The 26,409-nt window shown below is 38.3% G+C and overlaps 2 protein-coding genes across 12 annotated transcripts in view; one reads left to right on the top strand and one right to left on the bottom strand.

The window, feature by feature from the left end:
* MOK (MOK protein kinase) overlaps positions 1-24,001 on the top strand; it is a 36,871-nt gene extending 12,870 nt beyond the window's left edge. For 3 of the 8 annotated variants that reach the window (XM_042453079.1, XM_042453097.1, XM_042453107.1), the window contains 8 exons: positions 819-897; positions 1,251-1,299; positions 2,644-2,822; positions 3,873-3,974; positions 4,658-4,831; positions 6,034-6,145; positions 7,216-7,422; positions 7,508-9,587. In XM_042453079.1, the coding sequence (XP_042309013.1) occupies positions 819-897; positions 1,251-1,299; positions 2,644-2,822; positions 3,873-3,974; positions 4,658-4,831; positions 6,034-6,145; positions 7,216-7,422; positions 7,508-7,588 (983 nt within the window). In that variant the 3' untranslated portion in view covers positions 7,589-9,587. Of the gene's footprint in view, positions 1-818; positions 898-1,250; positions 1,300-2,643; positions 2,823-3,872; positions 3,975-4,657; positions 4,832-6,033; positions 6,146-7,215; positions 7,423-7,507; positions 9,588-23,675 lie in introns of those variants that run through there. The other 5 variants (XM_042453088.1, XR_006102273.1, XM_042453133.1 and 2 more) reach the window with 5 other exon arrangements.
* Positions 9,685-25,170, bottom strand: WDR20 (WD repeat domain 20). Of its 4 annotated transcripts, XR_006102274.1 has the most exons (3): positions 23,977-25,170; positions 21,563-22,074; positions 9,685-11,313 (listed from the first exon to the last, which is right to left on the bottom strand). XR_006102274.1 is itself a non-coding variant. In XM_042453171.1 (2 exons), exons 1-2 carry the CDS (start codon positions 25,168-25,170, stop codon positions 11,260-11,262), a joined length of 1,248 nt encoding a protein of 415 aa, XP_042309105.1. In that variant the 3' UTR covers positions 9,685-11,259. The 4 variants fall into 4 exon arrangements, 3 of the variants coding, with proteins under 3 accessions (XP_042309105.1, XP_042309084.1, XP_042309098.1); XM_042453171.1 differs by lacking the exon at positions 21,563-22,074; XM_042453150.1 differs by lacking the exon at positions 9,685-11,313 and having other exon boundaries at positions 19,665-22,074.
* Between the last annotated feature and the right edge of the window lie 1,239 nt (positions 25,171-26,409).

The raw sequence follows: 26,409 nt of genomic DNA, 5'->3' as shown, positions 1-26,409 counted from the left end.
ATTAACATATAAGCATAAGCCTGGCTATGGCGTACAATCTAAGAAATAAAAGGATAATACATATTCATATTTAATTCTTATGAATTAAATAACATTAATTCATAAGAAAACAATTGAAAAAAGGGGTCAGATTAAACAAGGAGGGCAAATTTGTCAGTAGGTTTTTAGATGTAAACTAAGAAACAATTTAATTTCATCTCTCATCTGGGTGAAAAACATCATGTGCTTTAGATTACAATGGATGTTCACAGTCTAATAGCTATCTGAAATTTTAGGCTATGAAGACAGTTAATCAAGTGAGTGAATAAAAGCAGATTAATCAGTCTCCAGGGGATGGATTAGATAAGGAGTTATAGAAAAGAATGCAACTTTCAGGAACATTATTACTCACATGTTGCATAAAGGGGTGCTGCCAAAGAAAATAATCTTCTCATGTTTCCACCAAAACCTCTTTTGGCAGTGACATAAAAAGCAGAGGCTCCAAAGCTGACCTTTACTTTCAGGAAATTTTACATGGGAGGCGGTGGGTTTCAACTGGTTTAGGGCTTTTTAGGTAAGAAAAGGTATTTTTAATTGAGTATGTAAACAAACAAAAAGACAGTGTAATAAATTTCAAACCATCTTAATATGGGCTGATAAGAATATACCAGAAAAGATACTGACTTTCAGCCTGGTAGTGACCAAGATGTTAACATGGTCATTCCTGTTTTCTCCACAAAAGAGCACTGTTGGTGAACTAGCTGAATCTGAGTTTGGCAGTTCTAACCAGAGTATCATAAAACTCAATCACATTTTCATTTGATTATTCCAAATTCTAGAGAGGAAAAAGCCATTGCCTGAAAAGAGAATAATGAGTTACATGTACCAGTTATGCAAGTCTCTTGATCACCTGCACAGGTAGGACAGCACTTTCCCCATCTACTTTTCTCCCTCTCTTTTTCCAAATGTACTGTTTAACTATTTAATTAAGCTGGTATCTGGAGAGTGAACACTTGTAGCTGGTAGGGTGGGGGTGGATGTTTTCTTTCCAGTTACACACCATATCAAATGCTTCTTTGGGGATATATTCCAGCCTTCAGGGAAAGACTTTACAAGAGGGGTGTGAAAAACTATTTTGGGAATGGTGGTGGTAAAGAAGGGGAAGGACTGAAAGGACTGAAGGCATGAACATCCCCAGTTGGTGGACTTTATACACCCCTATCTTAGTTTATGCCTATTCAAACTTCCCCTCAATTCTTCTCTTGGTATAGGAATGGAATATTTCACAGAGATGTGAAACCAGAGAACATATTAATAAAGGTAAGAATTCTTGAGTAATTCTGTATCAAAGACATGAGGCTTCTACTGATAAACACAACCTTGTGTGTGTGTATGTGTGTTCCTTCAAGTCACCTGCTGACTTATGGTAACCCAATAAATTTCATATACAGTCACTCCTTTTTCACAGGGGATCCGTTCCAGACAACTCGTGAAAACAGAGTTTCGCCTATATTCAAGCTCCATTGGCTTGAATATAGACACGCGGCTTTCCCCCTCTGTCCCTCACGCATAAGTGAGGGATATGGGTTCCAAAACCATGAGAATGGAGGGAGGGATATAATTTTCTTGGGCAAGGAATAATCAGAGGTGGTTTTCTGTGTTCCTTCTTCTGAAACATAGCCTACAGTACCTGATATTTGTTGGTGGTTTCCCATCCAAGTACTACCCAGAGCTGACCCTGCTTAGCTTCCAAGATTAGATGAGTCTAGTATCTTTAGCCAGTATTAAATTTATGTAATTTCATTACAATATTCATTAAAATCACACCCCATATCCTAGGATCCCAAGGGAGTAAACAAGTAAAATCAATTCAAGCAATTGAAAACAATAAAAATAATTCTAAAAGACTAAAACTGTATTAAATTATTTATAGGTTTTTACAAGTTTAGGATGAGAAAAGTGTAAAATAATGTGCATGGTTGTATGCCAGCATGGCACAATGGTTTGAGTGCTGGACTAGGACTCTGGAGACCAGGGTTCAATTCCCAGTTCAGCCATTAAGTCCACTGGGTGACCTTGGGCAAGTCACGTGTTCTCAGAGGAAGGCAATGGCAAACCTCCTCTGAACAAATCTTGCCAAGAAAACCCCATGATAGGTATACCTTAGGGTCGCACAACACACACACACACACACACTTATTTAGAAGTCATTAACTACCTGTCCAAGGATTAAAAAAAGGAGGAAGAGAAGGAACGTTTCTTTCTGATCTCCAATATGTTTTATTCATTTATTTAAAATATATTTCTGTATCACCTCCCAAACTGCAAGAGTTCCCAAGGTAATGAACAAATAAAAACCAATTAAAATAATACAAAGATAAAAACACTTTACAACACATAAAAGCTCATAAAAGTAGTCTAAAACAATCCTAGAATCCAGTTTTAAAAGTTAAAGTAGCAATTTCCAACACTGAATGCCACGCAGAAGAACACTTTTTGGGCTATCCACAAAAAGGTTAGAAGAGGTGGGGCTCTTTAACTTCTGAAAAAGATATTGACAAGGTTTGCTCAATAGGTTTGAAGTGCCTAGTTATTTTTAAGTTAGTTTCTTAAATTTTATTTGAATGTCTTTTCATTTGAGTTGTACAACTTACGTTATTGCAGCAGGACCTTCTCAAATTAGGGGATTTTGGATCCTGTAGGAGTATACATTCCAAACAGCCGTATACAGAATACATTTCTACACGCTGGTACAGGGCACCTGAATGTCTTCTGACTGATGGCTACTACAGTTACAAAATGGACATCTGGAGTGCTGGCTGTGTGTTTTATGAAATTGCAAGGTATGTTACTGTATTTATTTGTAAAGAATAAGAATGACTTGACATTTTCAAGAACGGAAATCTACATTAAGGGCAGGCTTATGCATATGGTATGGGATGATCATACTGCCTATTTGGACACTACAAAAGACTGGAGAGAGCCTGTACTTGAACTGTACAGTGCATTATTAGTGTGGATATAGATAGCAGTGTTAGTATTTAGATCAGTATGTAGATAGATCTTGTAGCACCTTTGAAACTAACTGAAAGAAAAGTTGGCAACATGGGCGGGATACAAACCGCCGCTTTGCGGCGCTCCCCCGCCGGCGCCATTTGCTCCACGCGGGAGCCACAGCAGCCAAACCGCGCAACTCCCGCGCGGAGCAAAAAAGAAGCTCCATTTCGGAGCTTCTTTCTGCGGCGCCTCTATGACGTCGCGACACGTCTGGACGCTATGCATCCAGTACGTAAAGATGGCGGCGCCCATGTGGAAGGGCACGCCGTCATCTTGTACGTATTGTATACGTACTAGGGTTAGGGGGGTGCGGAAGCACCGCCCCTTCCTAACCCTAGTACGTATACAATACGTACTATATGGCGCTGTATATCCCGCCATGAGCTTTCATAGACTTCAGCCTACTTCCTCAGTTGCATTTCTCTCAAGGAGAGCTTGGGCCACTTAACAAACGTTAGATGAATGTATGGCCTGACTAAATAAAATAGTTTCAGTTGTTTGACTTCAGCATGCAACCCCTGGACCCAAAATTTTTTTATTTATAGTTGTCTGCTGCTTTGGTGCTTTTTCATTTTGAAAAATGCCACAATAGATGGGTAGGGAAGCCTTACTGAGCATGGTATGTCAGTCTTCTCGTTAGAAGTTCTCTTTATTCTCTCAATACCTGATGTTGAAAAGAGATGTCAACCAACACTAACTTTGTTATTAAACTGTGGTGACTAGATGATGCTATTTAAGACTGGGAATGAACAGTTCTCTTCACAACAAAAACTCAGCTTCAGCTACTGGACTGCAATTTTCACTCCTACCAATTCAGTTTGTCATTTTGTTTCTAGTTTCCACCCACTCTTTCCTGGAGCCAACGAATTGGACCAGATATCAAAAATCCATGATATTATAGGTACTCCTCCCAAGAAGATCCTTAATAAATTTAAGCAGTAAGTATAATTTAAATTCTCTCAGATCTAGCAGGGCATTCAATCTATCATTAAGTTGGTTCTCTAAGAGAATACTTACGTTTTATATCAAGGAACTTCCATGACCAGCTCACAGATGAAACAAAGTTCTGCAGGCTTACAAGTTTAGTGTAGCCTGAGGCCTGCTTCATCAAAGTTCAGAGTATTGTCATGCAAGAGATTGTGTCATCTTGTGAATGTACAATTATTTGGCATCTACTTTTCCATTTAAAGATAAGCTTCTAGCTCTTTTCATTGCTAAGGTGAGCACTAAATACCACAGATCTTTCTGCCCAAAGCTTTGAGAGGAGAGCTTCTGGAAATTCCTAGTTTCTCAGCAGACAGACATGCATTCTATTTCCACTCTGTGGGGTACCTTAAGTCATATGCCTTCCCTGCCTCCAACACCACAACTATCGTATTTTAAACCTCTTCAGGTATGGACAGTCCTGAGAATGGCTGTGTGCTTCAGAGTGGGCAATCTGCTTTTTCTGATGTAAAAGACAGTGCTTTGTCAGAAAAAGGATGGGAGGGTGAGGGGGGAGTGAGGTGGCTGAATGGAGAACAGAAGTGTCTTCAGCCATAAAGATTTGATTTATAACCTTAAATCTAGAGTATCCTCCTTCCCCATCCAATAAAAGTTTTCTTTCACTGGATTAATGCAGGTCAAGAGTGATGAGCTTTGATTTTCCAATCAGGAAAGGGAAAGGAATCTCTCCATTTATGCCTAGTCTGTCCAATAAGAGCCTATCACTTATGTATGCCATGATACAGTATGATCCTGATGAGAGAATTTGTGCCCATGAAGCATTACAGCATCCTTATTTCAGAGAACTAAGGTAAGCAGACAGTGCCAGTAGTTTGACAAATACTGAACAAAAAATCTGGAAATAATAACTAACCATAAGCCTGGAATTGGAAATGCCTCCAGCCTTTCAGTAACTGCTGGACTGATGTCTACAGCATCTCAACTAAAACTTTAGCTTAACTCACAAGATCTAGAAAACATGCAGCGGTAGCTGTGTTGATCATTCAGTAAATTCAAACAAAAATCCACCGAACAGTGATAACCTTTATTGGCCAACTGAAATGCACAATATACTTGTTGCACGCTTTTAAAGCTCCACTGGCTTCTTCATCAGGCAAGATGTTGCATACCAAACAGGAAAAAAAATTAGAGATGTTAGTAAGAGGCCTGCATTTTTGTTGTTTCTGTCCTGAGATTGTATGGGGAGGGTATCTTTAGCAGGCTGGCCCCTCCACCTCTGGCCATGTAGCAATTGGGTAGAGTCGGGAAATTTAAAGTCCATTTGCATATCAACAAGGACTCCTCTTTTGCAGTCCATTCCTGTGAGTCCACAGGCCTATTTCTGTATAGTCAGATACCACATTGTAGCTGCAACAGGGGAACCCTGAAGAGTTAGCCAGCAGACTGGGACTTTCAACCAAGGTAAAACATTTTTTTCTCCTCAAATTTGGACCAGGTTGGCATGTTTTACCTCTACAGCTACCAAAATGTTCCTGGTGCAAAAACATGGGAGACTTCTTGAGGAATCCATTGATCTCTGTCTACAAAGAGGCCTGGGGCCTCACAGGAATGGAGACATATTAGATTGCAAAAGAGAGGTCCCCGTTGAGATACAAATGGACTTTAAATTTCCTGGACTCTTCCCAATTGATGAGGGGCCAGCCTGCTAAAGATACTGTCCCCATACCACCTTAACTAAGGACAGAAACAACAAAATACAGGTACTCTACTAACATCTCTAATCTTTCTCCTGTTTGGTATGTAACATTTTGCCTGATGAAGAAGCCAGTGGAGCTTCAAAAGCTTGCAACAAATATACTGTGCATTTCGGTTGGCCAATAAAGGTATCACTGTTTAGTGGATTTTTGTTTGAATTCACAAAATCTAGGTAATTAACAGCTGTATTTCACTAGCATAACTGAGAAACTGACCATCTCATGATGATTTGACTTTCCATCTGACATGAATTTCGGTTTTTATATGTAGTATTTTGTCTGGTTTTTTACTGAGCAGGTTGGCAGAGAAACAAGCTTTGACTATGCGCAGAAAAATGAGATTAGCAGAAAACCCATTAGAAAGAGAGTCACTCAGCTTGCGCCGTATTTCAAAGGAGGATCAAAGGCAGGTAATCTTTAAATCAAAGACAAATCTATTTAACTAGTACAGTTTTGATTTGCTAAACGAACAGTCCCGTCAAACTGGGTAATTTGATTATTAGTACCTGACAGGTTAAACATGTTTTATGATTCTTGTAGCACAAGCTTCCAGGACTTGCAGAGAGGCTTTGCATAGATACACTCTATGCCATTATTATAGACCAGAATAACTCACAGTATAGTGAGGTAACCCAACATTACATTCAGTTAGAGCCATTGACTTCAGCAGTTTTTCGAAGAATACTTGAGCAATAGAGAAAATGCATCAGATAAACAAGCAGTGTTACACAGAAATAGGTATACATACCGGTACAGTATTCATTCTTGCTACTGTATTGCTAAAGACCAATGTTTAAGCTACCAATGCTACAAGGTTTACTTGAGTATGTTCAGTTGTGTGTAAAAGTTTATCCAGAACATTTTGTCTTGCTCACACAAAATTATTCCAATGATTATTCCAATTTGTAATTGGTTCTTGTTTAATCTTATGCCATTAACATAAACTGACCCTGTTTTAAGCTTAGTTGAAATGCTTCTCTATTGTTTCCTAGTGTTCACCTTTAACATGCACACTTTTCCTCATTAGGTTTTGCCACACTATTTCAAGCATACCTTTTTTTGAAGTTAAACAGCACAGGGGAGCTACAAATCATTTTTTTTAAAAAAAACTGCCACTCCTGGAGGTATTCTGTCCAACAGAAAGGGTAGTCTAGGGAGTCCTGGGAATGTGTGTGTGCGTGTGCGCACACATATATGCAAGGAATGTAAAAAAAAAATCATATTAATCCAGTGCTGCACTTTGCCCTCCACTCTTAAAAATGTTGGTACCACTACAACCACATATGTTTGTTCCTGCATAGCTCTAAATACATATAAATACAACCCATGTATCTTTTCCATGCTGACATGATGCAAACTTGTACCCATGAGGTGAAAGCATTTGCACATATGCAGACAATATGTAAAATCTATCAGAATTTCAGCCTACAGAACTGATCATTCTGTAAGAAAAATTTAAATTGTACTTTTATTTCAAAAGAACTTTCTTAGGCAAATCCAGGAGAATCCACTGGGCTTCCATCATGGACTTTCCTATGCAGTAGAGTTGCCAAAAGTGACAGTCCCTGCAGTAACCAGCTTGACTTCTTACTCTAATCCTACATTTCAGTCAGTTTTTACCCTCCCAGCAACCAACAGACAAGTCCAAGTGTTGCAGCCTATAACATATTTTGGGACACATTGCAAGGTAATTTTGCCTTGCTTATCAGATTACATACAATTATATACAGGCAGATTACAGCCCATTGTAACTTCTATTGTCTTATCAACAGTCTGAAAAACAGAAAGAATTTAAATCTCCTGTGAAACAGTACCATTTGCCTGCTTTGGAAAGAAGAGGTGGAGGATACTGATGGACCAAGAATCCCTTGTGCTCTCCATATTCTTAAAAAAGGTACATCAATGGCAGTAGTGCCTTATATCCTCATATGCTGCATCAGATGCTACAATAATCTGTTCCTTTGGGACTTAAAGCTTTTTTTTTATTTTTAAAAAGGAGCCAATTGTAATAAGCACCATTTTTGTAGTTCAGAATGCATTTTTTTGTTTGTTTTTAAATCTCCCAGTATACAAAACTTTGTTTTCTCTTAAGTGGAACACTGTACTGCAGATTAGAAGTATCTTGTTATAATTTTTTGTATTAAATGCTATATTGTTTTTATTTATGATATGTTAAAATGGTATCAGTATTTTTTTTTAAACACTATTATAGCGGTGTAATTGTACTCAGCCTTTGTTGCTAAATTATTTGGTAGTTTTGCAATTTGAGTCTATTTATTATCACCTATGTTATACTATCCAGTTTGAATGTAATCTAGCATATAGATTTTCTGCAGTTATTTATGTAAATGAGCAGATTATTTCTGCATGGATTTCTCGTGGCACAGTTGAATCAGTGTTGCTGTTGCTCTTGGACATTTTCCTATATTATGGACATTTAAAGTACAATTTGTCATGCTTCAGTCATTTGAAATCACATTGTGCTAGAAGAGCCAATAATATCTGAAAGTATCTTGAGCAGACAGACTTGTTTCCTCTAAAGATATGTTTTTAAAGTTGGCCTTCCAGAGTTATTAGGAAAAGCGAATGATAATCATAAGATTTTTTTTAAAAGGATGATTTTGAAAAGAAACCATACTTCAACTCCAGTAAAAAGAAAAATATTGTGCAGTTCTTAATTTCTACTATACAAATCAAGTTCTTACTGGATCAATTGTAAGATACCACCTTCATACACTGTTTCTTATATATTATCAAAAACTTGAAAGAGAAAACTTTCAATAGAATGAGACTCATGAATATAAGATCTTTCTACAATCAAAAAATGAATAAAGCTGGATGAGTTAGACAGGTGATATAATAGCCAAAATCTTACCTTATACCTTGGAGACTTCAGAAGCATATTCTGTAGAAAGGTCGCAAACATACTAAAGGGAGTATGTCCATGTAAATATCATAGTACTCCCAGATCCTATAGTGTCTGCTTTTAACATACCATCACAGTTTGGACAAAGTATGTACTCTGAAGACTGGGTAGAGATTCCTTGGTAGAAGGAAGGATGCATCTCAAAGCCTGAAGCTAAAATGATTGACCATGAATTTGCATTCATTCCAAGTATGAGCTGCCCCCACTTTCCCATTTTCCACACTTGTACCCCAAGCTTTTTGTTATTTATTTACAAAGCAATTCTACACATACCTAAGTAGAAGTCAGTCCCATTAGATTCAATGCAGTTTATTCCCAGGAAACGGCATAGGATTACAGGTGTAAAACGTGGTCTTTTTTATTTCATTACCAAATTATATGTCATGATTTGGTACAACTGTTTATGAAGACTTGAGACATTGCCTGCCAAAGCAAGTTCATGAACATGAACACAGGTTACATCTGATGTAAACTCACCTATCATCAGACCTCTTCTGCAAAAACTCCAAAGCCTTCTATTTAAGTAAGATGTAATCAAGTCAAATGTGGTCAGATAGGACAATGACTACAGTAGGTTGGGTCCAGACTTCATTCCTGCCACCAGAATGCTGGGTGGAGATAACTGCTGCTACCTGGGGACTATTTTAGAGCCAGTGGTTGGTGCAAATAGCTGCAGAGGAACTGAGTGGGCGGAAACAGCTAAAGTTGGTGTACATCCCCCCACCCACCCACAAAAAACAGCTGAGGGGTTCATATACCTTCTGTGGACAAAAAGAGCCTTTGCAGAACACAGAGCCTGAATTTGAGTTAGTTTGCTGCAAGCTGAAATATTCCCTGTAATTTTTTTTTTCATTTGCATCTTAGTTGGCTTATGTAGAGCAAACTGTCTCAAAAGTGCAAACCTATTAAAATGATCTTGAATGCAATCCAGAGACTTCTTGTGGGCATGTCCAAGGGCTTAGCTGAAGTGAAATATATAACCACAATAGGCTTCTGAAACATGGCATTCAAAATGGGATTTACCCTAATGTAAGTAAAAGGATCTTGCAGAATTTTGGATCCAGCAAAAAGCATGGCCAGCTGTACGTTTTAAGACTGGAAACGAACAGACACAACCATACAGAGTACGGTATGTTAGTTTTGAAGAAGTCCAAGTCTTGGAACTGAGTTGTACAAGTAATCTGTGAGCTGCAGCCCCTGTAGTCAGATTTCTTTTCTTTTCAGCAGCAATCTCAAGGGTTTAGGGCAGTTCAAAAATTGTTTAATAGCAACTACTCAAGCAGCAGTTAGGTTATGTAGATTCTGAAATCTATCCTCTAACACAAGGCATTGGTTTTTCTTTAAAACATTGCTTTGGCACATTATTTTATATTATTGTTGCATTTTGCACAATGTATAGCACTGTGTTATGACATTTTTAAACCAACATTTGAATTTATCTACTGGCACTAACAGATACTAAACTACATATTGCTAATATATGAAAACAGCTAGTAGCACTGTTAAATGACCAACATTTATTTTCAAAAACGTAGGCATATTTTAAAAATTGATATAGTGTTCCAAAGCATAGAGGTGGAAGAAAAAATATTGTTTAGAACAAAGTGCAAGGGAATGTCATCATCTAATAAAGGTAAGCCCAGTTTCAATAGGTAGTGAATCTGACCTGAGTATTTTCCAAAAGGAGTATATCTTATACAAGGATTAAACCATGTCCATACCAAAAATATTACATTCCAAAAGTTACATCAAAGCTGATTTAAACAGAACATAAACAAAACTGCATATTCAAGATAGTTTAATATGTATTTTCTGAATTAGAAATATCACTTTCTTAAATGATAAAATCACTAGTGTAATGACTGATTTCTCCCCAATCACTGAATTACATTATATACACATATAATACAGACTGATTGTAGCTGAAAACATTATTAAAATAAAATGTTTAATAGATACAAAGAATCTCTTTTCTCAATAACATAGCTTTAGAGGGTGTCCAAACACCCATTTAAAATTCTCTACTAGCATTAAGCTATTTAAGTGCAAACAATCTTTTTAGGGGAAAAAAAACACCTATGATTGCAGCATCCATCTTCCTGAATTACATTTGTGAAGTCAGAAAGTAATGACTTTCATTTCCCATGAGAGCATTGCAGACTAACCATCTCTGGTTAAAAAAAAAAATCAGTGCAAACAAACCCAACAGTGAAGTTCTAATTTATAACACCATTAAACTTACTTTGATTTAAGAAACATTTTATTTTACACATATATGTGTATGTTACGTATATGATTCAATTACAGTGAGAAGTATAAAGAAACTGGAAAAAAGTTTTACTATTTTAATTGCAGCACCAAAAGAAGCATTTTTAAAGCAAAATTCTTCTTTGGGTAAACGGCCTAAAGTATTAGTTTTAAAAAGAATTCATTACATTATTACTATTTTGTAGTAAAACACTATGTGATTCACATAACTCCAAGTTTACACTCTGCCTTTAAGAATTTGTGGTGCTCTCTGGCTGAACAGCAGCTCCAGATTCCATTGCCATTACTTCTTGTTCTGTGTTCAAAGATTTGCTAGCAGGAATGTGATGGCTATACTACAGTTCCACTTGGAGAATTGGCCTGGTTTTGAGATGGCAATAAACCCTGCAAACAAAGCAGTTTACATTAATCCAGCAAGAGAACCCAACATTTAGTTTTCTAAACAGTAATGTCTGCAGAATTTTAGCACATGGCATATTTGTCTATTAAATTTTTAACTGGTAGATCACATTATTTGAAAGCCTTACATAAATTATCTAACTATCTTATTATTCTAGCTTATAATTTTGCTTAAACTAACTTCTAATATTTAGCACATCATTAGAATGTGAAGGGAGGAAAAGTTGTATCTCTTGCAACAAAACAAACAATCCGATGGTACTTTGGAATCAAAGCTATGTTTGAAGCTTTCATGGACTAGTTGATATCGTAAGTGTCCTTGTGAACCTGATTAATGAGGACAGTGACCTATAGGGTGATTTAAAGTTTAGCTTGTTCTTATAGAACCTTTACATTTTTTGTAGAGCTATGACATCATACTAGGAAAAGGTCAGTGACCTACAACCATGTTTGGATCTCTACTAGGAGGAGGAAAAAATTATCCACCAACATCACTTTTCCGTCAAAACTACTGGTGTTCATTGCATGCAGTATACTAGTTTCTTCTTCGTGGTCTCTGCGAATCATACAAATGGGTTTCACTGCGCCTGCGCAGTGCTGCTCGGAACCTACTGGAATCACTGGGCAGAGTTAACTCTGCAACATATTGAAACTTTTTGGCGGTAACTCCGCCCACCCGTTATAAGGCCCCTGCCTTCCCGCTCTTTTCCCCAGTTCCTTTTTTCCGCCGCGCTAGCTGCTTCAGGGAACTTTCGCTTGCTTTGCTTGCTTGGAATCACTTTCGCTTTTTGACTTCGGACTGTATCTTGACCATTCTTTGCCTCCCGCCCCTGGTAACTTCGGACTTTCGGACTGTTGACCTCGTTTTACGGATTCTCCTCTGGCTTTGACGACTTTGAAAATGCCTGCGCCTTTCAAGAAGTGCGACATTTGCGGGGGCAAGGTGCCCGTCCAGGACCCGCACTCCTCCTGCCTGCTGTGCCTTGGTAAGAACCATGACACCAAGGCCTGTTTGCTCTGCCGATCTCTCTCGTCCCAGGCCCGGAAGAACCGTGAGTCCCGGCTCACTTCGGCGATTGCCCTCGGCAAGGTACAAGAGGGGGGTTCACGGTCGTCTTCTGTTCCGCCTTCCGTGCCCCCGACCTCGTCTCGGGCCAGTGTGTCCAGCGTGACATCGGGGAGGGCCGCCGTTTCCAGCGTGGTGTGTGTCCCGGCCGGGACAACCCCTTCCACCACCTCCGATGTGGCCCGTGGCTCCAAACCGCCCAGCGCCACCGACGAACCCTCCAAGCGCCCCCATAAGTCTTCAGGGACTGAGGGTACCGAGCCGGCCTCCAAACTGAAGAAGGGATCGGAGGGCTCGCGTTCAAAGAAGGCTACCAAGCCGGAGGTCCATCTCGCCTCGCCTTCGTCATCCAAGGCATCCAGGGGCCTTATAACGGGTGGGCGGAGTTACCGCCAAAAAGTTTCAATATGTTGCAGAGTTAACTCTGCCCAGTGATTCCAGTAGGTTCCGAGCAGCACTGCGCAGGCGCAGTGAAACCCATTTGTATGTATTCGCAGATGACCACTCGAAGAAATACTGTTACAGGTAAGCAACCTGTCCTTTTACAGACTGAAAATCATAAGTTTCAGCATCTGGCCTAACACAGCACACTCAGGTTTCTTTCAGCTTCCTTATATATGCTCATGTCAGGAACAATGATGCAGTTAGACTCTTTTCTTGATTGTAAAACTACTCCTAGAAAAGATGAACAACAGTCAAGCCTTCCCAATTTGGAGATCTACCCAGGCCCTGCAGATCCTGTGTCATTCATTTCAGACTGCACAGTGAGTCTCCCTATATGAAGAATTAACTTTCACTCTAAACAGATGTGCTCCCCACCTCAATGGTTAAGTAACAACTGCAGTCACACTGCATCAATTCTAATTAATGTTTTCAGGCTTTTGCTGTAGTTTAAAACAAGGAATGTATAGGTTCATCTATCAGCTCAGATTCATTTTCAATATGCAGCTTTAGGAAATGACTGATTACCAAGCTTGGTTTCTGTATCACACAAACCCTCCATCCTTTTATAGAACTATTAGTCATTACACTTCACTCTGGAGTTCACTAATGAAACACCTCAGTCTCCAATATTCTGGTTTCCAAACCTTTTTCTTACCTTAACATCATGTAACTCAAGTTAATCAAAGTCAAGATCCAAGTCCAATTGTAATGCAGAATTAATTACATCTTCAGAGTCTACAGGAGCTCTTTTAGGCTCTGACCCAAAAAACTGAGATAGAAAGAAAACAGACTTCCTGTTCTTGAAATACAAGAAGCCCCTGCCCTGGAACAGAAAAGCCACTAGAACTGCTCTGATCTTTGAAAACCTCTAAACTAAGATGTTTTGTTAAGTCTCTAGTAAAGGTACTGAAATGACACATGCCCCAGATGCATTAAGATTTGTTCAACATGGTCATCATGTTAGAGCCAAGTAGCCAAGAACTGTTGTCTAATATTCTATTTCCATAACATATTATGACCAAGACCATATTCAGTTGTGATGGAGCAGAAGACTCCACCTCAACATGCCTCATCACAAGTTGGCTATATCTGTGGCTGCTTCACCCGTCTAAGATTGGTTCCATAGATCTTTGGAGCCAATTAAATTTACAAGTTTGGCTTGGCACAGTCAGTTTTCCAAGCCAAACCATGCTATTGCCTAGTCTCCACAGAGCTAGGCATTCAGGAAAGAAACAACCATAGATGCAGCAGGCTTGTGTCAGGAAATACACATTCAATGGCTGCCCTTTTTCTGAAGCAGCAGTATGTAAATACAAGAAGTGGCCAGTGCCCACTGCCATTTGTTACTGCTTTTTTGCTCACATGGGGGAGAAAATTAAACTGTTCACTGAACAGTCTGTTCTGCAAGCTATTTGCCCCATAGGATCCCAGCCACTACAATAAGCACTGCCTCAGGCAAAGTATTTTGGAAGGCCAGCACAGAATGTTTAGTCCTACAAATTAATGTGTAAAATTGCTGAACTCAAATAACTAGGCAAGTCATTAAAAAAGCACAAACAAGAATTACACAAGAGAGAAATGAGAAAGTAAAAGACAAGCAGTAGCAGCTATATATGAAGATGACATACACCATGATTCATTCATAAGGTCAGATCTAACAGGCAAAATAGATATTTAATTCTTATTGTATTTCATCATATCTGTGTTCTATTTAAATATATAATGCCAAAAGCTTCTGCTATAAAGCAACATGTATGGTAGTGGTGCTTTTTTTTTTAAAAGGATGACCCAATATAGTAAAAAAATGTTTATTTTACTAATAAGTTCTCATTATAGAAGATATGATGCAACACAATCATGATGGAACTTTCTCCCCTCACTGGTGGATCTTTGCGTCACTCAAAAAACAGCTCTGGAGGCTTCCGCAGCCTTCTGGAGCAGGTATCTGGAGAGCATGAGAGGAGCATCACTGGGGAGGACCGTCCTCCCCATTCTACCATTTCATTAACATCCCGCATTAAATTTAAGCTGATCATTGCCATGCTCTTTACTCTCTCTCAAAGATTTCAACATCTGCTTTAAACAGCAATGCGTACTTGGCTAATTCACAGGTACAAATGGCTGCTCTCTTCCAACATCAGCTAACCATGTGACAATAGCCATTCCAATTACTCCCACGGAACAGGAGAGGGAGGTAAGGTAGTGCTGCACCGAATTCAGCTTTCACTACAAAATTTGCCACACATCTGCACATAATTTCACACCTGCTCTTGGAGGGTGGGGTGAGAAGACATGGCTCCATTACCAAGATATTCTTAAGGTGAGAGGTGTACTACATGTGCATTCCATTGAAAAGCAATGCAGTGCAGCACAAAAGACACATGTATTTGGCTGTGTATTCAAACAAGCATCCCCATTGCAAGAGTGCTAAGGAGGATATATTCTCTCTTGCTCTCACTCTGGAAACAATCCTGTACTACTGGTAACAGGAAGCATCTTTTCACAAGTGCACAAAACGTGTATTCCCTTCTTCCATTTTGTTTCACTTTTATTATGTGCCACTTGCAGCCCTGATTGGCTGGTCTGTTAGTGCCTTCCACTCTTAAAAGTCAGATTTCTGCACCAAGAAATACTAACTTTTGTGATCTGAATAATTGTGGAAATTTACACATATTTCCCAGATTTGCATAATGTGTTCTGTTTCTCTGATGTATGGGAAGGAACAAGGAGTTCTAGGTCAATGAACTCTCAATCAGAATCTTATTTATCCAACCATTCTGGTTTTTTTAGAACTGCTATTCATCTCCACAAGTAGAGGCTCTGTATGTTACAAGCTTTAAAAAGAATAAAGCAGTGAAAGAAGATGATCAGCATATGCAGTCTTTGCTATATATGAAATTCCATAAAAGTTGTAATGCTTTTGTGCCTGCAGAACAAGACTTGCCCTAGTGTTCTTATTGGGAACCACTCCCATCAATGCTACCTGAAATCTTTTTTTAAAAATTCTAGGATTAAACCTGGCCTCACTAGGTTTAATGAGTTTGCCAATGACTATTATCACTGCCAAAAATTATTTAAATTTCCACCTTCAAAAGTAATATTATACATTTCTGGACAAACAGTTAATCTGTCAGAGCATCAGCAAGCTTCAATAATGTTTTAACTTGTTTTGTTTCATTATGTGCTTGCGGAGCAGACAAGCTGTAACTGAACAAATACATGGAGACCCTAGTCATCAGAAAGCCTGTTATTAACTGTTTTATAATCCATATGGATGTCCATCTAATTCTTGCACCTCTATAATCTTAAACAGTTAGTATGTAGTCAGGTATGTAATGAAACACCCACATGATTAATTTGATAGCCAAGTTAGCTAAATGTATTATAACACATATGGAAAACCTTACAATGGGGGGTCTGTTGTAGACAGCAATAAAATAAAATTCAACAAGGCAGATGCACTCCCAAGCCCTTGGGGGCATGTAGCCCTTTGAATGCTTTGAATGTTCAGTTGAACCCAAGTCTTTACAGATTTTTGCAATGGCCACAGTGCATTGGTTTCACCTGTTTCTAGATAATACTGTACTATGAACTCATGAGAAGCCAAATTACAAAATAAATAAATCATTTTGTTTATGACAATTCTGATGTTTCTTTTAAAGATAAATATTACATATTGGATAAGTTTGATAAATTACATAAGAAAATAGTAAATATATTGCGGCAGTTTTCTAAATAACAATAACAAAAACCTGGAAGTATGGTCTTTACATAAAGGGTATAAGTTAAACATTTGCTTTGCTTTAGGAAAAGAAATTCAGGAAAGACCTACTGAAACAGATTAATGTGAAATTTCAAAGCACTTAGGAGAAAATAAATTTTATCAATTCTGACAGTAAATACAAGCAAACTTGCTGATCAGCTTTTCTTGTGTGTTTGAAGTCATTTCTGATTTATAGTGATCCTAAGATGACTATCATCTTGACAAGATTTATTCAGAGGGAGTTTTCCTTTGCCTTCCTCTGAGGCTGAGAAAGTATAACTTTCCCAAGGCCAGTTATTGGGTTTCCATGGCTAAGTGGTGTCCAGAATTGTAATCCAGCATTCAAACCACTAAACCACACTAGCTCCTAAGCCATAAGTTGGTAACATGCTCCAAGAAAAAGGACCTGGAATCACTTGTACGATGCACACGATGCACACCATGCTCATTATTTACAGCAGTATCCTTGCAGCATATGAATGGTGTAATAAAGTTAGAGAAGGAAAAAACCCTCCCACAACCAGTACAGACTCAGAACTCCTTCCTCAAATAATCAATTTGCATTAGAGGACATCAAAATGGGTAGCCCTCAAAGCTGTACATGCAGGTTAACTGGAAAGTTCAAGATAACAGGAGCTTACTGTTTCACTGCAATATAAGCTTGTTATAGTTGACAATAGTTAAGATTCTTTCTCCTACTTTTGCAAAAATGTCTAAATTGGAAGACTAAAATCCACATTAGGCTGTCAATAACTGCTTCTCAGAAAAGAGGGCAACAGCAGTGGAAGTAAGAAAAACATGTTAACACCTGTATCAGCTAAGATTAAATCTCCTGCAGGTTTTTTTTTGGCTTTGATCTAAAACACACTGCAGAAATAATCCAATTTGAGACTGATTTAACTGCCCTGGCTCAGTGCTCAGGAATCCTGGGAATTGTAGTTTATTGAGGCATCAGAGATCTCTGACAGAAAAGGCTAAATGTTGCACAAAGCTACAGTTCCTAGAATTCCCGAGCGCTGAGACAGAGCAATTAAAACAGACTCAAACTCAGTTATTTCTGCAGTGTGCTTTGGGCCTATGAGTGTGAAGTAGTCTAATCCCTAGATTAGGTAAACAGGACACAAAGAGCAAGTCGAAGCAACTTTGAGCAGTTCTGTATTGAGATTTTAAACTTTTTAAAGCTAGAAAGATTATACAGTGGACCTTTGTTAATACGCTGGGGTTTGGTTCCAAGATCCCCCGTGTATAACAAAATCTGTGTATACTCAAGTCCCATTAAATATAATGACATAGCAAAATGGTGTCCCTTATAAAAAATGGAAAATCAAGGTTTGATATTTGAAATTTGTACTTTTTTTGGACATATTCAAACCATGTATGCTTGAATCAGTGTATAAAAAATCGGTGTATAAGAAGGGCTGACTGTACATCAAATTCTAAAGATTTCTAATTTAGCAAAACTGTGGTACTCAGAAGCACAGTGATAATATTTACAGATAGGAGCAATTCTTTTTTATTTTTTTGCCAGTTGTGAAAGCTCTCTAGGTCAGCCGGAAACATCCATTTAAGGATTAAACTGATGATCAAACAGGGTGTTTTCATTTGCTGTTGCTGAGGTATGCTATGCAATGAAAGGCAGACCTGAGGCTCACTTGAAAATGAAATTACCTGGCTGTGACATGGTAAGATTCCACCTACTACTGCAGCAGCTATCAGCCCTTCAGGAGAAATAACATCATTTCGCTCCTCTCACTTTGTGCGTTTCAATACAGCATCCTTGCACTGAAAATGTATACTATTAGCATTTAACTCCTATGGTACAAACAGAGCTACTAGAAAAAGAAAGGAAAATGCTTTGAATATAAATAAAAAATGAATTTCTGCTTTGGACAGAACACCAAATCTTTTAGTCAAGCCCAATGTGGAACTGAAGTTTCTCAGACATATTTTGCAATGTCATCAGGCTACTTGACAAAATGATTAGAAACATTTCTGGTATTTGGCTATTTAAATTCAGTACTGATCTTGGATTCAAGTTTAAGCAGCTTCTTAATTGTGCTGAACAATCCCAAAGTATTTAAATACTAATACAAAAAGAAGAAAAAAAGATGTATGGGGGAGAAGAGCTCCTGTAGAATCCAAAAGACATCAATTCTCCATTCCAATGGCGCTTTAATGGATTTACTTAACCATCATAACCTGTTATTCCCTTGTTTAAGGCCAGAAACACCAGTTTACCAAATCATCTGTATATTCTTTCAGTTAAGCACAGTTTAACAGTCTAGCATGAACTTTATCATAACTCAAATCAGCATACACGATGACAAATCAATATTAGAAGTATAAACTCTAAGCCAACATTTTCAATAGATATGAAATACTCAAGAGCTTGAATATAATTATTTAGAGTCATTTATAAAAGCGGTAGTTACAGAAACAGCAGGTTCACAGTGGCCATTTGTTCAAGAAGGTGCCTACTGCACAATAGAAGTCCCAGCTGTGGCAAAACATTGCAATTTCAGGCATGAGAAGCACTACTGAGAGTTATCTACATTTTACAGTTCAGTCACACTTTTTATTTAATGTCAGCATACAGAGGACAACCCCAGTAAATTATTCTGTAATGTCAAGTATTTAGTAGGTTCTTCAGCTGAAACAGTGACATAAAATACTAAAAAATAAGCAGTATGAAACAAACATGATTTTCTAAAATTATAAATATACCAACGATACTTATTAAAGCTTTGTCATTATTGCAACAGTCAATTTAGTTTAACAATTTGTCATGTTAGAAAGACTCTTATGAAATTTATTCAAGTTGTCAAGAAATTAGAAGGACGTTTATAAAGAAAATACATATGAATTTTACTGTTGATTTTTCACTATATCATTACAATTTTGTACAGTATCACCTAATGTGTCAATCTTAACAAATCCATGTATACAGACTTTGTAAGTGCAGGAAATTAATTTTTTCCCCTTCTGTTTTCAGATCTTTACACAAGATATGTGACACTTAAATTAGCCGGTTTTCTCACTTTTAACATAAGCAGGCCAGCAGTATTCTAAATGCAAATTTAGTAGCTTTAATGTAATAGAAGGGAGACATACACAGTCTTTCAAGCACACAGCTGAGTTCCAACAGATCAAACATTGCCAGAAAAGTCTTCAGTAAGAACGTTTTTGTTCTAGTTTGAACACCCACATAATAAGACAATCACTCTCTCTACGCTTCACAAGAAGTAACTGACCCATACTCGACTGTGCACTAAGGGTTGTAATTAGCCTTTCTCCATTGTTGTAGTAACTATGTATAGCAATATTTCAAGGAATCATCAAACTTCTGTTCGTAGTGTCTTACAATATAGGATAGTACTCAATGGCAATTTATACTTCAGTTGCAACAAATAAAATTCCCCTTTGACCACGAAGATGTAGTAGTAAATGTACCCTCTTTCCATGTCCAAATACAGTAATTCAAAATGTCTGTTAAATACTTTAGCAGATACAGAACTCATTTAACCAGGATGCTGTATTACAACTGCTGTTTACTGGAAAACTGAAAGATGCTATATAATTTAAAAACTAGATTTTTTTCTGTACAATATAATTCAAATAAATATACTAAATTTAATGTGCATTTTGTTCTACAAATTGGTAACACATTTACTCTGCCAGGGTGTATATACTGCCATTACACTCTGCTATTCCTGTGCTGTTGGGTTCACAGTTACTGTGAGCTTTCTGGATAAGTGGTGTCAAGTTTCCCTGAAATTAAAAGTGGTTGTACATGATTTGGTTAGGGAAGAACCCTGCCTTTGAAGGCAACATCTGACAGAAATGGTGTATGGCTAGTCTTTGAAAAGACACAGTTTGCCCTTGGTATCCGCGGACTTGCCATCAGATCTGAGCATCCGCAGATGGCAAGTCTGCATTGTCCCCAATGGTGGCGTGTGCCTGTGCTGTCATTGGGACAGCCCCAGTGGCGGCACCACTATTAGGTTCTGTTGCCCCCAAATGGTGGCACACCCATGTGAACACGCCACCGTGATACAATAGAGGCTATCTCTAATGGTGGCGCGGCCGCAGGGAAGCACTGCCATTGGGGACAACGCAGGTTCCTGCATGGATACCAAGGGCTGACTGTATTCAAAAGCCTTCCTTCTCTGTTAGATTATAATAACCAAGGAAATGAGCAAGATTTGTAAGTTTAACTTTTCCCAGTAGCAGAGCACATATCATTTTATAAAGTTAGTACTGAGGAGCCTGAAAAGTAGGCAGCTGTCTTATAAGCTAGTGCAGATCTTTTTTTCTTTCCAAAAAGGGCAGTCTGCTCGCGCCTTGTTTTGTTGTGCAAGGGAGCCACAGCGGACAAACCATGCAGCTCCCTCGTGCAGCAAAAAGCTCCCGCAAAAAGTGAGTCTTTGCAGCGCCATAAGGACATCGCAGTGCACCGATGGTGCACTTGTGACGTCCTTATGACATCGGGACGCATGGATGCTAAGCATCTGTCGCATCAAAATGGCAGTGCTCGTGTGGACAGGGCACTGCCATTTTGACACCCCCATCACATGCTAGGAGTGAGGCCAATATGGGCGGTGCGCCCTCAACCAACCCCAGCACATGATGGGGGCGCTGCAAAGGCCTGTCTGGAGAGGGCCATAAACTTATCCCATATTTTCCATTGAGCACCATACTTATCATTCGAACACATTAAAATGTAATTTTGAAAGGGGGGGAACCCCAAGGAAGCTCAGGATCATCTGTAAATGCTAAAGAGGAAGTTCTAGTTATGGTGTATGCCATCTTATTCCAGTTTGGCAGTGGACCCATCTGCCTTCTGCGTTTCTGATACTGAAACTAAGTTTAGATTTTCCAGCCAAGGCAAAAAGCAGCCAGATCAAAGCTGCTTATGTTCAGGAATGAGTGTACATTCTATCCTCATTCTATAGAAAACATACCATTTGCTATCCTGACTGCACCAATATGGCAAAGACAGCTGGGGAAGGAAAAAAGGTAGGTTGGCTCAGTGGCAGTGAGGTTTCAGACTGCACAAATAGCTTGAGTCTTCTTGGTCATTCTTTCCTCAGTCTGGGAGTCTGTGACCAACCAGGATCTTCTGGCAAATGTGGAAAAGAATTTTAGCACAGGAAAGTGGTAATGGAAGTTGCTTTTTCAGGACTCTCAAGATCAAATGACAACATTGAAATGTAGCAGCTTAATTTTTTTTAAAGTTAAATATGGGATCAAACATTAGGTAGGACCCAAAAATGCAGTATATAACCCAGGAGGAAGAAATATGTTACCATTACTGTTTTCGAAGAGTCATTAAATAGACATAGAATTAAGTGCTCTCATATAAAATGAAAAGAATGCTTACTAACTCATTTCTGGTAAAAAGACCTCCCTGGCCAGAGCCCTGTAAACATTTCACCTATCTTGCTAGTTTAGGCCAGCTGAGTGACCTCATCAACTGCAAAAATAAAGATAATAATATCATAACAATAATAATAATTTGAAATCCATTCTAAATAAACACACCCTAAACAATATGCCATTTACATCAGTGTGCGATATTAGTTTTCAATGATCTAGTGAACAGCATCAGCATGAAACTTACCTTTAATTAAAGATTTCCGCATTGGCCAAATATAGAAATCCTAGCTTTTGGTACTGCATACTCTATCTCTGAAATATTTGAAACTGTTACTGCAAACATGTTGTGTTTAGTGGATACAGTTTGCAATTAAGCAAAGGAGTAGCATTTTCCCACCATGTCCATCATGGGACATTAGTAAAGTTACTCTCAAAACTGTCCCTCCACAAATTAATAAAAACATTTCTGTGATTTTAGCATAGAGAAATAAATATATTTTTTGCTATTTATCCTTATAATTTGTCCCACCCTCCCCAATCCATGAAAAGCAATGTCACTGTTTCTGGATTGTCTATCCAAGTAAGGCATACTAGAGAGACCATATCTCAAACCCACATTTGATTACGATTTCATTGAAATATTGAATTCTTGCTACACATGTTAGATACACTGTGAAGTCTTAGTCACAATGGACTTCAATTTCTATTGGAAGGTATCTTCTTGCATTAAGCTTTTTAAACCTGTGCACTTCAGTAGTTCTCAGTGACACTTTTCAAGGACATTCAAGACTTACTTTCAAGAAGAGATGAAAGATGTGTGCAACTCTACACCTCCCAAAAAAAAGATAACTGCCAGACTTTTAGGGTTTCATTACTGCTTAGTGCCCATGTGCTTCTCTAAAGCATTTCCACACACACATCAGACTTTGCTAATCTTTGCTTCAAACTCCAACCTCACTGTGTTAGATTCTGGATCAAAGTATCCTCAAGCCTTTATGATCGGCTTCTGAGGAAATCATTCTCTGGGAGGGTCAGCCCAAGATTACCTAAGTGCATGTGCAGCAGCCACATCAAGTTTCTTTGGATCTTGGTTCAAATTGTTTTGCAAACTGATTGCAAATTGTTAAATGAGTATTTGAGACAAACCATGCATCATCAGTATAAAGTGGTAAAAAGTAGATGAATAACTTCAGTTTTGTCCAACATAAAAGCAATTACTAACACCACACTTAAGCCTGTCGATTTAATGGAAAATGTTCATTTAATGGAAAATGCATGAGTTTAAAAATACTTTTAACAAGTACTTTAAAGTGAATGGGAAAATATAGTAAGGATACATTCCACTAGGGATGTATTAAAATTATGACTTTGCACATAGAAATGCTTGGAGGAGATATTAAAAATCAGAATATTACAGTGCATATTTAATACCAGTTTATTCAAATTTTAAATGGAGACACTACAAATTGTCTTGATGATCACTGGAGCATTAAAAGTTCTCAGTACTATGACTAGCTTTTGAAAAAAGTGAAAATACATCCCGCTTTATAGATTCCTGTTAGTTAAGTGTTCTAAATTCAACTGCCCAAAATGCATGTTATACCATTCCAAACTACAGCCTATTCAAACTGTGAACATATTGTATTCCTGAATGCCCTTACAATTTTACCCTCACTAATTGGTTTTTGTTTTTTTTAGATTTGTCTCAAACATGTTATACAAAAATAGTTTTGAAAATATAGGAAAATTATCACTGACACTTTGGATACACAACACAACTCCGGCTGGAAGGCAACTGTATTTCAAAAAGACTTTATCTGGGCCAGACACTTCAAATCGTTCAGAAATATGGCATGCAGTATCCAAAAGTATGGCTCTGAGGAAATAATTTTTTACATTAAGCATAAAGAAATTTATATTCAACATTCAGTTATGTTTTGAGAAAAACTACCTATTCAAGTTCTACTTCTTTGATGCAGCATTAAGGATTAAAACTTACCACTTTACCAGGCCTTGCCCATGTGCAAATAAATCCCTCCTGACAAGCAGTGACTATACAGTCTTCAAGAAAAATTAACACAGTCAGTCTTTCGTGTGCTATCTTTTTACAGATAAGAGGCTCTAACAAAGGAACATCTTCCATTCTGGGACACAGAGGTGTTCCCAAAGTTTTTGCTGGGTCTGTTTTGGTTTTAGTAACTAGATTCAGTTTGTCACTGCTCTTACTAGATATATGTCCCATACTATGGTTTCTCTTGTGATCTTTTTCGTGGTGTCTTTCCTTCCGATCATGTAGCGATAAGGTTGCAAACTTACTAACACCAGAGGCAATGGCACCATCCATGACACTGCTTTTACTGCCAGAATTGGAGACTGCAGAATGTGGAAGGCTATTTGACCGTGGAAGAGGAGGGGGCACAGAGTTCCCAGGCGTTGAGATGCTGTTTCCATTACTTCCTGGGTTAGCTCCACCACTTCCTGCAGGCGGACTTGTGGCATTCATGACATTTGTGTGTGTCCTTGCTCTTGAGAGGGGTTGGTGTGGGAAGAGAATATCTTCTGTTAGGTCCCATAAACATAGTTGTGTGTCCTGGCCAACTGAACCAAACCTATATGTTACGCTTACTGGGCGACTGTCTGTAGAGTTCCTTTTTGATAACCTAGACTGTGTGCTATTTGCTCGGTCTCTTCCAAAATGAAGAAGGTCTTGGAAATCCTCATCACTGCCACTAAATTCCATTGGATCACTTTCTTCTACACTAGTGGTATATGGATCAAAGGCCACAACGCTCACCCACGATTTATGTCCATGGCCTCTAGCTATAACTCGACAATCCACAAAAGACCAGACAGTCACCAAGTCATCCTCTCCACCTGTTACAATGTATTTTCCATCTGGGCTCCAACATGCACATAGCAGTCCTCCAAAGTAGCTTTTCATTGTACCATGCAACTCCACTGAATCAAAGTTAAATACCCGAAGAAAGCCATCCTGGCTTACACAAGCCAAGAATTTTCCGTCTGGGGAAAAAGCAAATTCATTCAGGGCACCCTCACCTACTGTCCATTTAAGCAAAGGATTTCGTGTTGATTTGCTTTTGCATGTATGGACTGCAAAACTTTCTCCTTGTTTAAGCAGCTGATAGTGTGGGGCTGTGGTACCACAATTGTGTTCCACATTATACAAGTACATATTGCCACTGGAATGAGCTACTAAGAAGAGACTTTCTGAACCAGGCACCCATTTTACACATGTTACTCTGGACTTGTCTATTAGTCTCTGAAAAACAAAGAAAAAAGGTACACATCAGAGTCACCCCAGTGTTGCAGTTTTCATTTACTATATTCAGACTTAAAATATTAAATTTCTCTACTTGCAGAAGCTTGTGAGGGTTTCACTTAAGCTACTGCCAAAGGTGTGTTTTTCTTAAGGCATATAAATATGAACTAACAATGCAATCATCAGTTTAATTTGTGACAATATTAAAGACAGTGTAACAAAAAAGACTCAAGATGCTGCATGCATTCTGTGAAGAAAACTAACTCAGCTATCAAAACACTGACCTACAGATGTAGAATGCAAACAAAAAATTTAGGACATCAATTGAATTCATCTTTGGAACAAAAGAGTAAAGTTTTAGGAATCCATCAGATCTGGCAATTTTATATAATAATGAGACCACTCTAGATACTATAACAACAGTATACAAGAATAAAACATATAATATTCATTGCTTAAAACAGTTTAAAAACAATACATCAACTGTTGTTGTTGCTGAAGTGTAATCCCGCTTCAATCCAGCTGGGAAAGGTGGGAAAATACAAATACATTTTTTATTATTATTTTGTATTTATGGAAGAAAAACTGGGTGACAGAAGCACTAGCAGCAGCATCTTGCAGGAAAAGAAAATAGTGAAAAGTCAAATACAAATCTGAATCAAGCTCTGTTCTGATTTGTACTCCCAGAATCAGACTGCAGAAATATTTATAAAGAGCAGAGCTAGAAAATCTGTGGCCCTCCAGATGCTGCTGGACTGTAATTCTCATAATCCCTAGTAGGAGTAATAGTTCATTAACATCTGGAGGACCACACATTCCTAGGACTGATATGAAGGCTGTAAGAAAGAAGGGAACAAAATACTATCAATCTGAGCTTTGATGAGAAACAGATCTCTATAAAGTTTGAACTGCTTTGCTAGCAGAAGCCAGCATAACTGTAGAACTTTAAGGAGAGACTAATCTGCAGAGCAATGTGTATCTCAAGTGGGTGGAAGATGATGCTCAGTTTCTACAGTGCATCATGGGAGGATCAAAAAGGTTTACTTGATTCATTTATTTGCACATCACTTTAAAGGTCTCTGGAAAGGCACTGAATTTGATTGTAAGGTAAGGTAACACAATAAAATTAATGGAAGGAAAGTTTACCATCCC

The sequence above is a fragment of the Sceloporus undulatus genome, chromosome 1 (assembly GCF_019175285.1).
Source record: "Sceloporus undulatus isolate JIND9_A2432 ecotype Alabama chromosome 1, SceUnd_v1.1, whole genome shotgun sequence".
In the NCBI taxonomy this organism is placed as follows: Eukaryota; Metazoa; Chordata; class Lepidosauria; order Squamata; family Phrynosomatidae; genus Sceloporus; species Sceloporus undulatus.
The sequence above is the reverse complement of the archived record's forward strand: the minus strand, read 5'-3'. Positions and strand labels throughout refer to the sequence as shown.

What these genes read in the sequence shown, in the direction of transcription:
- WDR20 (XM_042453171.1), bottom strand. Translation starts at nt 25,170, where the DNA reads ATGTACTTGTATAATGTGGAACACAATTGTGGTACCACAGCCCCACAC. An exon ending in GGGCAAGGCCTGGTAAAGTG is followed by an intron (nt 11,314 to 23,976) that starts GTAAGTTTTAAT and finishes CTTTGTTTGCAG; the next exon opens with GGTTTATTGCCATCTCAAAA.